We start from the raw sequence: 17,195 nt of genomic DNA on the forward strand, positions 1-17,195 counted from the left end.
CCACCAGTCAAGATTTCAAGCCATGGTGACCCCACAACTCAGCATTGTTTGGTATGTGTGTACTCAATACCCACCCCACAGGATTCATGTGCTAATTAGCTCCGACTCATAATTGGAACTGGGTGTTCTTGTCACGAGTCCTGGAATCCTCCAAAAATTCATATACAGATGAGGCACCAGGCAAAATGGTCCAACTCCACCTCATGGAGGGTAGGGTCACACTAATCATGTGACAGGCTGAGACAGGGGGGTGACAGAGGGATTCTGGATGAATGGTTTGGGGTACCATTTGGTGATATCTTCCAGACATTAAAGCCAGTGAATAAACATGGATCATTGGACATGGGAAAGAAAGGCACAGCTCAGCTATGGGAATGAAGAGGAAGTCAAAATGTACATGATGTACTAGCTCTCCATGACTTACGACTTGGTGCTGAGAGGAACTGTGCTCAATGGGCACTACCATATATCTTATTCAGATGGTCTGAATTAATTAGGGATGTGAAAACTTAAATGGTAAGTATATTTATACAGTTAACATTTAGTGTTGGACACTGTCCAGTAGGGAAGGGAAGTAGTGCAATGCCCTAAGAAGGTAGCTAGCATGTGGCTCTCTCTCTGCTTCCTCCCCCTCAGCATGCTGGTGACTTGGGAGGGATGGTAGTAGGACTAGTTGAGCATATGGCTCTGCCTCCACCTTCCTCTCCCTGCAGCATGCCATAGGTTAAAGATGTAACAGTCAAAAAGAAGCCACATTCTATGGGCACCATCCTAGGAGAGAGCCACAGGGTGCCCGGCTCCACTTTGTGGGAAATTCTTCAGGGGATTGGGGAGGGGCATAGGGGACCTGGCCTACACACACTGGGCAGTGTGGAACACACTTTAACCAATTTAACCAATATCATTACAGTTTAAACAGGTAATTATTTAAACAGTATTTACATCCCTAGGAATAACCTATCCTTGTGGTACGTTACCATGAGAATGTTTGCCCAATATGGGCCACATGTTTTATAGCCATGTTTTGCATTGGCTGTATTCAATCAATTTCATAGTTACTTGCCATCACTGAACATGCTGCTTTTGACAGCAGTTTAATGATGGACAGTATATTCAATGAGGTTTCCTTGTATGCAAATATGAGGAGGGGCTCCCCCCCCTGATGATTGGGGTAAAAAAACCCAAAAAACTTCATCTTGTATTTTACAAGTAAATACAGTATTTAAGGACTATTGAACATAGCAGCTTATTGCAATAAAATGCAATTTAAAAGGTTGAAGTTAAAAGCCATTTTAATTCATGTAGTGTTGATGCTACTCTACTACACGACTCATTTTTACTAATTAGTTATCCACATGCAGTGGGTAAAGGTAACTACTAACCTTGATTTACAATTAGGTTGACTTTCAAATAAAAGTGATACACTTCATTGCTGATTCACTGCAGATAAGATGAAAGCTTATGTTTTCACTTCTAAACCTTGTATCTCAGAATGCAGCTGGGCTTTCATCACCCTCCCCAAATCAAGAGAATATAATTTTAATGAGTTTAGAGTTGAAATGTAACCACTAATCATCCACGACATTTTCAGTTAAGTGCTGCTACAAAGCTGGTTCAAAGGCATAGCTCAAGTTTATCTTAAGATTTTTCCAACTTTGTAGCATGAAGCACAACCTGCAACAAGATGGTCATTAACACTAAGAAACCAATCATAGAATGCTTCAGTCCAACCCTACTGAATCCCACCCTCCTTCCAGCTACAGCCCACCATGTAAGTATAATTGTACTCTGATCCTTAAATAAAAGCATCAGATGATTTCTTATACAGTGATACCACTGCTTTTACAAGCAACTTAATAGCTAGACATGGAATTAAGAGCACATTGCTCTTATTGCATACTATTCCAATAAAATGAGGCGGTTGTCTTTTTTGAGTGAATGTAACTAAAAGCATCAATTGCCAAGATGTTCTGAACTGTGGAAAAATACGCAAATACACAACTGCTTTAAACCTCAGTCTTACCTTTGCAATTCTTAAAACTAAAAACCTCTCTTAAAAACTAATTATGAAATGTACTTTATTCAAAATCCAGCCAAAGACAATACCCATTTATCTAAAGTGAAATGGGAAGGAAGAGTGGATACTCTTAAATAATAGAAAATCTTTCTTTATAAGCAGGTTAAGCCTGGCAAAATCTGGAAAAAACACATGGCCTCAAAACATGGATTTAGAATTAAACCTAAACTGAAATCCCAGCTAACTGAAGTAAAATTGTGGCTTGTGGTGAATTGTCCTGCAGCTCCAAAACTCTGGTTACTTGAAAATTGTGAATGCCCAGAAATGCTGTGATAAATGCTTTTCATAGGATTCAGAAAATGAAATTCAAGCCTTAACCCTTTTTCAGATTCCTCTCTCCCTACGAGGTTTGAACAAAGGGTTTGATATTTCAGCCATGCACTTGTAGGAATGGGCAAACTGGCTTGAAATGTTAAAACAGAACAACCACCATTAAGTTCAGTCAAGCGTTCAGTCAAGATTTTTTGACTTCGAAGAGTTGAGATTTATTCAATCCCTGTGCACCTTTGCATTTTCTATTTTGAGACTGCACCAGAAAAATGGAAACACCAAAACATACCATAAGGAAACTTATCTTGATTGCATTTCTCAGTCTCCCTGAAATTAGAAAGTTCTATTACAGCCTACAAAATAAAGATGCTCAGATAAACCTGGAGGCATTTTACCTGTGAATTTAAACCTTTGAATGTTTTTCTGAAATCAAGCCTGACAGCATCTTCATTCACGTGGGTTTTTTTATGGTTTGGATTTCCAAGAGCATTCAACACTTGAACCACATTAATGGCAGTTAAGTCTCTTCAACTCTAATCTAAGTCTTCATTTTCCAGTGCAGGATTGTCCCTTAAAGTAAATTAGACACCTTACATAGTTCCTCTTTACATACTCACTCAGATTGATCCTATTTTCCAATTTCTCCAGTCCTGGTGTTTGCGCTACATTTACTAACTTTTCTAGATAGAAGTAGATGTTGAACCATATTAGTTTTAAGGCACACACTATGAATGGACACTCCTTTTTAAAACAGAAGAACTGCTGTGCCTCTATCACTCGGGACTCTTTGGAGGTAGCGGTATGATACAACTAATGGGGAACTTAAAAACAAAACCATCACAGTGCAACAGATCTCTGTAAAAATCTCCTCTGATGAAGTTCTCTGGGAGTCACAGTGCTCATAAATAGGATTATTTTCAATATAAAATGTAAAATTTGAGGTTTTACTAAATTGATATGTACTTTCTTTAGCTTAGATGAACTACAAAAATATAATTCCATGTCAGGATTCTCAAGTCTACCATGTAGATCTGGAACTTTTGTCTAAAATATATTACTAGAAAATATTATTCAACTGTACATGTAAGTCATACCTATGGGTCAGATCAACAAAACTACCAAACACAGACAGAATCTACTCCTCACAGCATGCAAAACCCCCCTGCTAAATTGTATTAATCTACACTCATGAGAGAACTCCAGGTTGTGGAGCATATACCTGCAGGCCCAAGCAAAATGCTTAAAACTCAGAGAGTTCCTTCCAAGGCAATCAGCTCTTTCAATACTTTTCTATAAAAGGAGTCCAAATGCTTCACTCAAGCCTTTTTAGTTAACCTCATGGGCCAGAGGTCTAGGAGTGCTAGAAAACTTAACTTTTAGACAACTGAGTCCTTCATTAGAGAAAGTCTTATATCTAGAATCACTAGTAGGAATGGTAGAGTCTATTAATAAACCAATTTCTCTTTGAATTTCAGTGTCATTATTCTTCTTGCCTTTTCTTTCTCCTCCTCTGATTCTGCCCAAAGATGTATCAAGTGGTATCATTAAAATAAGGAGAGATGGTTTGGAGAAGTTTCACAAGAGACAGAAAATGCATCCTGGAAGGAGTCTTGAGATATAGTTGGAAAACTGACTTCGCAGGTGGTGTGAGGCTTTCAGTAGTTTACTGTAGGACATGAGGTAATTTTATGGTGGTGGGAAAACTCTCTCAAAAGGCATAGCATTTTCTAAAGTACTTAAGTACCTAAGTGTTTCTTGGAAATGGCACTCTGTAGTCACTGAGGAGCTTCTGAGTTTTGTCTGCATTAACACAACTATGCCCTATGAAGGACTTGTTGCCTACAAATTCTGGTTCCCAAGAAAAATAAACTAACTGGTGGTTATAAAACAATATTCAGAACACGCAGGGATCAGTAAAGCCAACAGTTGCTATGTTTTTGGGGTTTTTTTCTTTTTCCACAGGATGCTCCAATGTGAAATTTATGGCAATATTTAGACAAGGAATGAAATAATAGGAAGCAAAAGTGTCAGTTTTGATAAGTAACTGAAGAAAAGTTAAACAGCAAAGCGTTATTTATTGTAATTAGAAACTGCCAAAACACTAAAAAAAAAATATGACAACGGTTAAGTGCTAGAACTGCATATACTCAGTTCTGTTATTATTATCCACGACTTTGGGTATTATCCATGGGTATGACTTTAAAATTCCGTCATGGCTTGCTTTGTATGCACAAAGAGATTGTTCAAACATCTTTACTGGTACTGAATTAAAAAGTTTTCTAGTATTCTATAAAGACAACAGTATTCCAAGAAGCTTTTCAAAGCACAACAATGGTTGCAGAGGCAGACAACGTCCCTGATGTGTGAAGTACTGGACTGATGCTTTTATTTTACCAAAGCACTTGCTTAGTTGTGTTTTGATTTGTTATAAAGGCTGTAGAATTTTGAAGGTAAATGAATATAAAACTGCTCTCACCTTTCTCCATCACAAATCTCAAAATTATTAAATAATAAAAGGCAAAAAAAGATTGTTTTAATTTCTCAGTAGAAGGACACAGAATAGTGTGCGTGTGTGTTTGGCAGTTACCATATTCAAATCATTGCATGGTTTTAATATCAAATCCACAACTGTCTTTTAACAACTGAATCACACAAGAAATAAGAGCGTACCTTTAATTTAATACGTGCACTGCGTTAGTGTGGCAGATACATAGCCAGCAGCCTTCTTTCCGCACAGTCAAATTTCTATGAAACAGGTTTTTAAGTATTTTATCACATTTTTAGGTGGAAGCAGCATTTAGTGCAAAGAATAAGAAAAACCCACATCAACTCTCTCTCAGAAATCTGCCTGAATACTGTGCAGTGAGGCACCTGTCTATATCCCAACTAGCTTTAAATGTAAGTTTTATTCAGTACTGCAGGTTTCATCTGGAAATTTTCACAACACAAACATGGCGAGGTTTTCTTTTAAAAAAAGTTATACTACAGCAACAAATAAAAAAAGAATGACAGTGCTTACACATTTCTCCTGTTCAGCGAGAAGAAAAGAAAAAAAACCGCCGTGTTCAGCATTCGTCAATTTTTTTTTTTATACTACATCATTTTATAAAGATACTACATAAAAGGTTTCAAATCAAAATAGGCACTGCCCCCCCTTCACTATATTAAATGCATTAAAAAACAACCCTCCCCCCTCAAACTGGAAGGAAGCTGTACATATTGACCAGCTTTCTAAATGACCTTTTTACTTCCCTACCACTCACCCACCCACGAGTGATCTCATTCACTGAACATTTCAGGGGCTGACTTCACAAACATCCCTTCACCCTCAAACAGCTCTTATTTTTCATCCATGGAGCCTTGTGTATCCGTGAAAAGCAAAGCACTAGTGTTGGTGCTGTAGACCAATCATGTTAAATCTCTGGTCCATTTTGAGGACTGGAATGTCACAGCAAATTCAGGCACCAAATATATAGCCATGTGTTACCTTGCGCGATCTTGCAAATGCATGCACAGATACAAGCTTAACAGTATTTTCATGAGTAATCACAATTAAATCAATGGGACTATTCATGCATGTAAAGTTAAGGATACGTGTACATTTTGCAGGATCAGAGCCTTGGCTTGTACCCTGTTTGACTGGACTGACTTCATCACTGAGTTACAGTTGCTCTATTTTTTTATTTACTGAATAAGTCAGGGTTGCACAGGCTCTCAGTCATGGAGCAATTTTGTTCCAGATATATATAAAATAAGTATCTTGACCGCAATTATTTGAAACAGTTAAATTAAAAAGGGGGAATATTCCATTTAGGTCTCCAAATTAAAAGTAGTCTCTAGCAATGTAATCATACTTACAAAAATAATTATGCACCAAGTAAAGAAAAAAGAGAATTTTTTTGCAAGTAAAACTTTGCAAGTAACATCTAACACCATTTTAGAATTCTGTTTGGATCTGAGAGATGACTAATAAAAATATTTCTTATTTATTTAGGGGTACGAATATGAAACCTGATTTTTTTGGACAATCTTGTTATCAACATAAGGAAAACCCACCACTGTCTCAAAATACAGGACATGGAGATAAAATGGTTTAAAAAAAATAAAAATATAATTTTGGTCCAAAGCGTGGAATATTCAGGGAAGGATAGAGCATTTCTTTATTCTCTCTCTTGGAAATGTATATAAGAGTTATTCTTCTTACCTCCTATGTATTGGGCTCTTTTTAAAGATCAACTAGGATCAATGTTATGAAATTGGTAAATAGCAACTTTTTACAAAAATAAATTTTGTGATAATATGAAAACAGCCAAAGGAAGAAATGTTTACCTTCCTAACAAAACAAAAGCAATGAAATCTTGCTTCCCGCTGGAATTCTGACTTGGAGGTGGATACAATGTACGGTCCTAATCCTGAATTAATGTCAATGGGAACTCATACAGCCATTTGATCAGAGCTCATCCTAGTGAAGTAAACATATTTGCTTCTAAACATGCACATATATGTGCATTGTACATTGTACTATATGTGTGCATGTGTGTACACACACAATATAGCTGCACCATCTATATAGGTATACAACGATCTAAATAATGTTCTCTCTCATTTTCAAAAAGGAAAACAAGACAGAACATTACTTAAATCATTATACACCTATATAAATGGTGCACCTATATTGAGCGCACACAATTCCTCTGCAAGGAACTGAAATGTGTGTGCGTGTATACACAATGATCTAATAATTTTTCCAGTCTTTGTTAACACAGTATTAGGCCATAACTATATACAAAGTCTTTCTAAGGAAAGCCCTCATTACACTTCTCACATAATGGCAAGAATGAAAACCTGGTTTAATGTTCAAAATCTATGGTGCTGAAAGTGCTTCTATAACCTATTGTTAACCTACATTAAAATCCAAGTGATAAATGTGACAGCAGCTAAATAATTTCAAGTGGCAACAGGTCAAATCTGCTGCTGGAAGGACTACAGCAGGAGGAAACGAACAAACCTAAACTTCATTCCTTCACTTTATAATCAAGGACATAGGGTATTTTGATTTAAGTTATGCCCTTCAGAATTACTGTATTGGAAGCATTGTGATGTTCGCTTAAAAAACAAAAACATAACCAGCAACCCTCTCTCCAATAAAAGCATTGTAGCTTCAAAGTAAGTATCTGGAGGGGAAAAAAAGATAAAACCAAACAAAGACTACATGGACCACCCTCAGGGATGAAATGCTAAAGATGTTGCTTTTAATTAGTTTGTGAAGATCTACAAAAAATAAAAAGGATCACATTCTAAAGGTTCAGTGCATTCAGCAGCTATAGACTTGCTGCTAACTCATCTTTAAGTTGACTTTCAAAAATAACACCCTAGCTCATCAAAATATACATTTTCCATTTGCTTTTAAATTAAAATAATAATAAAAAACATTTAAAGAATTCACAATCAATAGCATGACTAAGTTTCAGAATCATCTACAGCATATAATTTAAAGGTTCAAGATGCCAATATGCAACACATGGCAAGCCTATATGCTCCATGCAGCATGTACACTTAGGAAATCTTGAGCTTCAAATTTCAGTTCTCTTCTTCCAAACAGTATAGAACACCCATCTGAATAAATCAGTTAAGGAATAAAGCAAAGTGGGTCATACTTTGACAAAGTAACACTTTTAAAACTGGTGAGAAGTCTGCCGATAGTTTGTTTACAGCAGCTCAAAAAGACTGAGTGGGCAAAATCCTACACTTGCTTCCATAATCCAAAATATAGGATCTCTTTCTTACACTCAGACCTGGTCCAGATCCACAGAGGTATTGTGGCATATAACTCCCATTGAAACTAACAGGAAGTATGTGCTCTACAGAAATTAGGACTCTAAATATCTTTGAAGAGGTCAGTCTTACCTTTGTACGGTATCTGCCTTGTTCTCGCATAACCATGTTGTACATAGGACTGAAAACAGGCTGAACAGGACGTTGCACTAAAAGGGCAGATCCTCCTTTTCCCTCTGAAGGAAAAATGACTCCGATATAGCAGAATCAATGAACTCCAATTGCTCAGAGGATCTGAAGAAACCACTTAACTTTTGAACAGCACAAAGGGCTGATTTACCTAAATTTTCCATTTTCTGTTATGCATGAAGTGTAAGTGAGATTAGACTCAATTCTGTGGAATAGGACACAGCAAGGGGACATAAAGACTTCTGTAGGTTTTAGGATTGCAGTAACAGAGAGAGCAAAACAAAGTTCCAGGATTTGGAGCTTACTCTATGGAAAGTAGTTTCACATAGATGTATGCACTTAAGTTTATAAATTGATTTCGCACATGCTCTAGATGGCAGCCTGGATCATCGTTTTAGGCCTCTGCAAGGAACTGAAATGATGGACTGTCCATAAAATAAATTATTAGCGTGTATATCAACAAATACCTACATTTCAGAAGTCCTCTTCTGACAATACAGTCAGCATGAGCATTCTCAAGTTTGTGTAAGTTTGCAAAAATTGTGGAAGCATGGAGAGAATAAAAAGTTGAATATTTTGACTGTATTGAGATACTCATCAGCTGATTATTCTGCCAGACTATCTGCATGCATACAGAGAAAAAAACACCTAGAACAGCAAAAGGTTTGAGCAGGAGGAGAAGGTATCAACCTGTTTCAAAATACTCAAGGAGAAATGGAATCAAGTCTTGAGGCCACCCATACAGCACACAAAAAGCACTCTGGTTTCCCTGTTAATAATTTGTCATGCTAATATATGCAACTGTAAAATGTTGTCAGAAGATCAGTCGTCTATAAACAGAGCTCAGATGGAATCTGCTTCCCTTTCTGACGTGAGCTTCCTCCTTGGAAATCTTACTAATTAACAGCTCACGTATCCTGCATATACACCAAAAAGCAAAGACAAAATTAAAAAAAGAACAAAGTAAGTATTTTGCTAAGCACACCTTGCTTGGTAGGGGCCAGTCTGAAGTCAGTGTGACTAGTTTCCTGCCTTGGGATTCTTGTACATATAGCAGTCATTTCATATTACAAGTGAAGAAGGCAAAATGCACTAAAACACATATTTGTGTAAAGGCTTCTTTCTGCACTGGCAGCCAAATTATGCCTGCCTCATAGCCCAAAACAGCAGAATTTATCACTTAAATGGACCTTCCAAAAGACGGATGTAGCCATAGTTCTCTTGAATTATTCTGCATACAACTGTGCTAATGGTGCAATAACTACTTAAAAAGGACTTTAGCATTAAATTAAAAATATTATTTTGTTTGGCTCTAGCATTTCTATCCCTTTAAAATACATCCATAAAGTGGGGAATAGAACTCATCATCATTCTATCTAAGCTTATTTTTCACAGTATATAAGCAGCTGTATTAACATTTTTGGAAGGAACAAGGGATCCAATTGGGAAAGAAGCATACCACAGATGTCAATGTGAGCTATGAGGTCATGGCATCTTAAAAAAAAGCCCCTGTATTTTCATAATTTATATTCATTTTATAGTGAATGAATCACATGTTTAAATTACTGCATTAAACCCAATTTACTGACCACTTAGGAGTAACCTATTATTCAGTTTACTCCAACACCAAAAAATACCTGAGCTTGTTTAGTTTATGAACCAAGCAGGAGCAATCTTTTACATTTTTCAAGGATACAACTCCATGTATGAGGGGACACATACAACCTCCTTTGAGAATTCCACAGGACAATAAAGCTTGCCAAGCTGTTCTTCATAGAGGGTCAAGGCTTCAGTTAGATTGATGCAGTTTCCCTGGCAGGACCGAAAAATAAAATAGTGTCTTAGTTGCAATCATATGTAAAGAAATCCGCATCAGCAAATGCAAATACATTTTAAGATTGAATTCTAGGCAGTTATGCACTACAGAAACATAAAAGTTTTTTCTTAAAGTAAAGGGATTCTAATGTAATATGAATGATATCGATTGAACAACTCTTTTATTTTGTTGCATTTACTTAGAAAATAACAATTTATAATTATTTTGTATTTTTACAACAAACCAGACAGGACAATGATCCAGCTACCTTGTTACTGGAGTATTGTATGCATTAGTAAATGATGAAGAAAACCCTGCCTAATATCACTTAATATCTTAACATACTATACTATGAGTCAAGCCATGTGTTAAAGTTTTGTTTTTACAGTATAATCTATTCATACAAGAAATGATGAAATAAGAGAAATCCAGCAAAGTTATTTATATTTCTGCCTTACAAAGCTGAAACAAGTATTAAAAGACTTTAGTTCTTCCCTGTCAGGTCACTGAAATGCAACTGCTTCCTACAAAAAGCAGTCATATTTTCTGCAACCAACAGTGGTTTTTTACCCCTCAATAATATCAGCAATATTTTTTTGCTGAACAAAGAAAGTAAAACCTGACAAAAACAGCTATCAAGAAATACCAGCCAAAGTCCAAGCTAAGAATTAAATTAACTTCAAGTAACCAAAAAAACCTATCCAGATCAACTAAAAATTCTTGGACTATGCACATCCTTCTATGGGATTAAATTTGAATAACGAAAAAGCCAGCATTGAAGAATTATACTTTTCAATGGCCATTTAATACTGAGGTATGAGTCCCTATGTAAAGAAGACTGTCATGCAACCGCTACTCCATAACTTGTTTGAAAAATGTAAGGGCAAACTCAGTAACACTAAACATTCAGGAGAACTTTACATGCATAACTGGAGCCACAGACAGACAGGGCCCACAGGCACTTTGAAGCACTGCAAAAACATACTGCTACACGTGCAGATACATGGGCCAAGTTACAAAGTTACTTTAAAATAGGGCTGTACGAAATGGAAGCATTCCGTTTTGACCAGCGTTTCAACAGAACACTGTTTTGTTTCAACTTTTGTTTCAAGTCAAAATGGCTGTTCCGTTTTGACATTTTGCCCATAGGCTATAATGGGGAAGGTCAAACCAGGCTCTAACTTTGTCATTTCTGACCAGATTTGGATGAAACTTACAGGAATGGTAGCCCCTTCCCAGGGCATGATGCGTGTCACGTTTCAGGAAGATAGGTGCAGGAGGTTTGGGGAAATTGCACCTCAAGCTGCAGACAAGCAATACTCATGGCTTGGGTGACACCGTTTATGTTAGGCTGCAGCAGGGTGAAAACTACAGGCCTGCTAGCCCCTGCTGAGGGCAAAAAGCCTGCCAGCTGTCAACAAGATAGGTACAGGGTTTCTGGGTTTTGGGGCCCTGCACCTCTGGCCACAGGTAGGCAAAACACGTGTCATGGGTGCTTGTGCAACTATGTCTGTCTTGGGGCAGAGGTGGGGGAAAACCACTGCAGGCCTAGCTGCTAGGTTCTGCTGCGGCCACAGAGCGCTCAGCTTTTAAAAAATAGCCCTCTATTAGGCTTCTTTTAGAACATACAAAAAGTATAACTGGAAACAAACAGTCCAAAATAATGAGGCACAAAAGGGAGTTTAACCAATGGCACACATGAGATGAGCCTCAAACAAGAGGGGCTCATATTTAATCCACTGCATCAATTCCATTTAGTTTCTTCCAAGACTTTTTTCCTCATGGCCCATATGTAGCCTCTATTAATGAGTACAGAGCAAGTGCATGCTGTCAGTCTGTTTTGGCTTCAGGAATAAAAAAGGTATGGAACAATGTTCATTGTCACCCAGTAGTACTAGGATTTTAGCCATTACAGTGTATTAGAAATATGAAAAAAATTTAGGAGTTTGGAAGGGAGAGAGAAGAGCTCATTTTACTCCCCCTCCCCCTGCTTTCTGAATTATGCTCCAACTTCCATGTGCGTAAGTCATACTTTTCTATAAGATTTATACATTTTTCTCTGGAAAAAAGTGACTTAGTTTGCTGACATGCCAAAAAACCCAGCTAGGTAAAACACATTCCTGGTAAAAACCAAAGTAAAATTTTGTTTATAAATGCAGTCTAGCACTCTTGATTCAAGTCAGAACACTTCACACTGTACATTTCGTATTTATTTCTGAAAAGGTAACAGATACCATAAGTATCAGGAAACAGGAAAGGCGACATTTATAAAAAGGTAAGAGAGGCACTCTAACTTTGCACAATTGTATAAAACACCAGACTGAAGAGACTGCTGTAGTACTGGTTTAGTAACCTATTATTATCCAGGGGCCTGCAGTGGTTATTTGGTTCAGCCGCCCTTTACCAAGCATATAATTTTGTTTTGACATCAGATTGAATGTGAGAGTAAAAAAACCAATCTACGTGTGTAATTTAAGATCACAAATAGAAAATTCTGCTAGGTAATTTATGGAACATACCACCATTATGGAGGAAGTTTAATAAGATACACAATGAGATAAAAGTGTCTACAGACTGTTTCCCAGACTGTCATCTCAGGATTCCTTCCCTTCTCCTGTCTTTGCAAGTGACAGAGGAATCACAACAGACAATGGGGCAGACAAACTACAGGAAAGAAAATAACACTTCATTGTGTAATTTCTGCATTTTGTTAAACCCACAAACGCCCACTCCCCAAATCAAGATTCACTTTAAAAGTAGCCAGATACATTCTTTGTAGTTTCTCTCCCTCTTCTGAATGCTCATATAGAAATGTAGGTTATATATAAAACTTCAATTTCAAAAACAGTTATTGCAGTTTTACATAATAGGTCCAAACTCAAACAGATTGTACCTACAAGATTTACACAGGTTTCTGCCAATAATAGAAACAAAATACAATTCTTTTCATTATTAATAGCCAGTATTAGACAACTTGGATGATTTGGTCTATGGCTCCAAAGTCCATACACCCATAATTTACATTTTGTCGTCAATTTAAAATGTAATGTGTGTGAAATCCCTGAGTCATTTAAGTCAGAGCTGTCCAGCTGGCAGTGGTTAAATTGCAACCTGTAAGACTGGTTATAGCTACTGGCGCTGCTATGCTGGGACAGGTCTGGAACCCAGGGAATGAACACCACTGCCACTCCGCCACCTCCCTTGCCTGCCAAAGTCAGGGGCTTGAGTTGCCACTGGAGATTGAGTCAGCTGAAAGAGAAAAGAGAGGGCAAGCAATAGTGGCTTCACACCATGGGTTTTGGAGCCACACCAGTGCAGTAGCTCCAGCAGCCTTACCAACAAGCTGCCACGATGCTGCTGGAGGTATGTTGTCCATCCTGTAAGAAGCCCTGTAGGCAAGATCCAGTCCATGGGGATCAAATAACAAGCTGGATACCCCAGATTTAAAAATCAATGGGAGAGGGAATCGAGCACAGCGGTGTACTGTATAAGGGAAAATTGTTTAAAACTTAAAGTTTTAAGAATATAAATTTAAAGGAACAGCCATATATCCTGACCCTACCGTTCTCCAGTATCAGGCAACATTGGACAAAGACCACAGTCAAGGAATCACATGCATTCTGATCTCAACTTCACAAACTTTAAGGCAGTTAAACAATTCAAAAGAGGGAATTATTCCTTACAGGGATATATCTGAGGTCAGAAATCAGAAAGCTAATTTTTCCCATTTTGTCTAGACAGCAAACTTTCAAAGAGTTAGTTAAATTTACTCTGTACTGTATTTTATTAAAACTGGGGAAAATTCACCTGGAACCTTTAGGTTTTTTCTTTTCTTATTAGTTCCACCTTATCATTAGTGCCAAGATATTAGCTCAGTATCTCTTTTGGCTTGGAGAGAGTCTAAAGCCATCTTAAAAGTTTCAGGCATACTAGTGATTAGGAGACTGAACTTTGGTTCTTTTACCCCGTATCTTTCTACATAATTATATTTTTACAATTCCTACATACATGGTAATGCTCACATAGATTAGCTGCCCACACCTTTCCCCATGAAAACTGCCTTACCTTTTAGGGTAAGACTACATCACTTCCACAGCACACTTGAGGAGGGATAGTTCCAAGCATATCCTACTCACCCACTCCCATTAAATATGGGAATGAAACAGTGGAGCTGCTCTGTGGTGCTCCTGACACCTTTGTCTCCAGTGTGCCTGAAAGTAGCCACTAGGTAATGCCCCAGACTAACTTCACCACTGCACTTGTGGGTTTTTCAGGAGCAGGTGGCTGGGACATGCCCAGGAAAATGTTTCCCTAATACTACTGAAGTAAGGTAGGTGTACTGCAGAGGTTTCATGCTCTTTAGGACAGAAGTCCTCACTGGTGTGTTTGCAGAGTACATAACATAAACCCTGACATGGTTAACACCTCCAAGCAAGTGCTCTGAAATAATTTTTAAATAATCAAGGTGGATTAGGTTGGAAAATGGGAAGCTCTTGAAGAAAAAAAAGTCTGTCCTATTGTAATGCCTCACTCTCATGATAGACAGATAAACCAACGAACAAACATCCTCCAGCCAGCCCTGCTTAAATGCTTGACATCACATACAGAACATTACCAATAGCTCCTCATACTTTAAAGACTTCTTGTCCTTTGCAAAATCACATTATCTCCTCTCCCTGCCATGAACATATAAGCTATTATTGTGCTGGATGAAGTGGCAGTAAATTCTCTCAGTATTCAAGTGTAACGTATCAGTGGATTTCTCCTTACATGGGATGGAAAAGGAAACAGCTGAATAGGGCCAATATTTATTTTACTCATTTCAGAATGGACTATAGGCCTGAAGACAGCTAAAGCGTGGCAGTCATTCAGTCCAAATAAGGTCATTTGGAAATGGTGGTGAATGGCCAGAAAGGGTTTTGAGGCTTTAAAGTTTCCGAAAATACAATTACATTTGATGCAATGGAATTTTGAAGAATTTTGAAAGGAATTACATACGTGATGCACACAACTGTGGCTCCAGTCTTCTTTACATCTAAAGTTCAGGAGAATCTTACTGCAACAGGGAGCCAGAGACTCCTGGTACTTGAAGGCAGAGGCAGTAGCAGGGATATCCCAAGTTGGACAGGAAGTGCTGCATATTATGGACTGGTTGCAGGGAAGTAGGCAGCTACGGAGTCATAGATAGAGGCCTACTGAAATGGGGGAACCTGCACTGCCCCCCCCCCCAGTTTTGCAGTCTAAGCATGGCAGGCCCCCCCACACCTCTGATTGATTGACAGAGGGGCCCCGGATGCTCTGCGCCCTCCAGAGATTGACAGATGACTTCTGGGGAGGGGTAGGACTTCCAGGGCAGAGGTGTGGGAGGGCCCACTGTGCTCTGCCACAAAAATTTTCCCTCCTCCCCCATGCTTCATTACACCATGGCTTCTTAGTTTTGTTTTGTTTTTCTGTTTGTAGGTTCCCTTCCCCCACACCTTTTTTGTCTCCTGCATGCTGTCCATTTTTTGCTTTCTGGCAGTCCCTGCACTTCTTTTGTGAGGACTGGGCTTTTTCATGGGAAACCTACCAATTTTGGGGTTGCCATTAAAATCACGAAACTGCGATTTTGATAGGTCCCTATTCATAGACTAAGAGTACATGCTGCTGGGCTACTAGTTGAGAAGTAGGACAGTAAAGCAGAGCCCTGCTAAGGCAGCAGGAGTAGCAGTTGTATGCTGCCCTGGAAGTTAGTTGCTAGGCTCTAACAGGAAACCCCACCCCATGTCTAGGAGAAGAGCCACCAGACTGGAAGGAGCACATAAAGCTATTGCCTGAGCCCAAGCAAGGGTTTAGGCCAGGGGTTGGCAATTATTTTGGGAGGGGGGCTGCTTACTGAGTTTTCGCAAGCAATTGAGGGCTGCCTGACAGGTAGCCACGGGCAGATAAAGATTAATCTTCTAAATTTTTTAGGGGCCCCATGGGCCAGACACAGTGGCCTGGCGGGCCGCATCTGGCCCACCCCGGTTTAAGCAGCAAGGAAAACAGCCCTACAGCAAGATGGGTGCAGGGGAGACACTGACCTGCTACCTGAGCTGCTCTGGGACTGCAAGCAAGGTGCTTAAACTGGCAGGGAAGTATGATCCTGTATGTGTGTACAGGCAGTGAGTTGTTGTTTACATCTGCACCCAGTATGGGAATAGTTGAGTTACAGCCTGAGGTCTTGTATTTTGGTTTATGGTTATACTGGTGGTCCAGGAGTGGCTACAAAGGGAGATAAGGAGGCCACACTTGGGTGCCTGAGGGTTACATTGCAGTCAGCCCACAATGGGGGCCCAGCCACACGCCAGTGTTTTCAGCCCTTCCAGGAACCTGGGCTCAGTTCACAGAGTAGGCTTAAGCTAAAGGATAGCAGAAGCTTAGAGAGGCTGAAGCCTAGCATGGGCAAAAGCCAGACAGGGCCAGGGGGTCCAGGGCATAAGAAGTGCAGACACCAGGATCATGAGAAGGCAAGACGGGGGGGTGGAGCCCAGAAGTCATGTCCAGCACAATGGGCCTGGGCGAAAGAGCCCAGCTAGAGGAAAGGGGTGGAGACTGGGAAGGCTGAGGCCCCAACAAGGGCGGAGAGGCCTAAGGAGGCTTGATGAGAGTGATTAACCAACAACATCTGCAAGGAATGGGAATGACTGTGGGGGCAGCTGGAGGTAACAAATAGCCCTTAAGGTGACAAGTGCCCAGGGGGTATGGGCAGATCAAGAGGGCCCACTTAGCCTGGGAGGAGCAGGACTGGGACCAGTGGGTCTGAGAGGGATCGGTTGGTTGAAAGACAGACAAGGGCTCGATCTGGGACCCAAGGACAGCCTCCCTTTTCACCAATCAACTCATTACATCAAGGTGTGGCAGATGAGGGAAAAAGGAAGCCAGATCAGAGAAGCCAAGGCCACCAGAGGACCTCACGGCTGCCCCTGGGGCTCCTACAATTACCACTCCAACAGAAGTTCTAATTAAAAAAAAGAAAACCCAAAGAAGCCAAAAAAGGAGAGTGAATATGAAGCAATGGCATAAGTGGCCTGAATAAGGCAGAGCCAC

At 39.4% G+C, this 17,195-nt stretch overlaps 1 protein-coding gene across 1 annotated transcript in view; it reads right to left on the bottom strand.

The window, feature by feature from the left end:
- Window positions 1-5,006: 5,006 nt before the first annotated feature.
- The window catches only part of SMS (spermine synthase), a 79,041-nt gene continuing 66,852 nt past the window's right edge, over window positions 5,007-17,195 (bottom strand). Inside the window, exons 10-11 of the mRNA XM_019529179.1 lie at window positions 10,008-10,123; window positions 5,007-7,963 (exon numbers count right to left, since the gene is read on the bottom strand). Of these exons, the coding sequence (XP_019384724.1) occupies window positions 7,921-7,963; window positions 10,008-10,123 (159 nt within the window). The 3' untranslated portion in view covers window positions 5,007-7,920. The remainder of the gene's footprint in view (window positions 7,964-10,007; window positions 10,124-17,195) is intronic.

The sequence above is a fragment of the Crocodylus porosus genome, unplaced genomic scaffold, assembly GCF_001723895.1.
Source record: "Crocodylus porosus isolate Cpor-Errol unplaced genomic scaffold, CroPor_comp1, whole genome shotgun sequence".
NCBI lineage: Eukaryota > Metazoa > Chordata > Crocodylia > Crocodylidae > Crocodylus > Crocodylus porosus.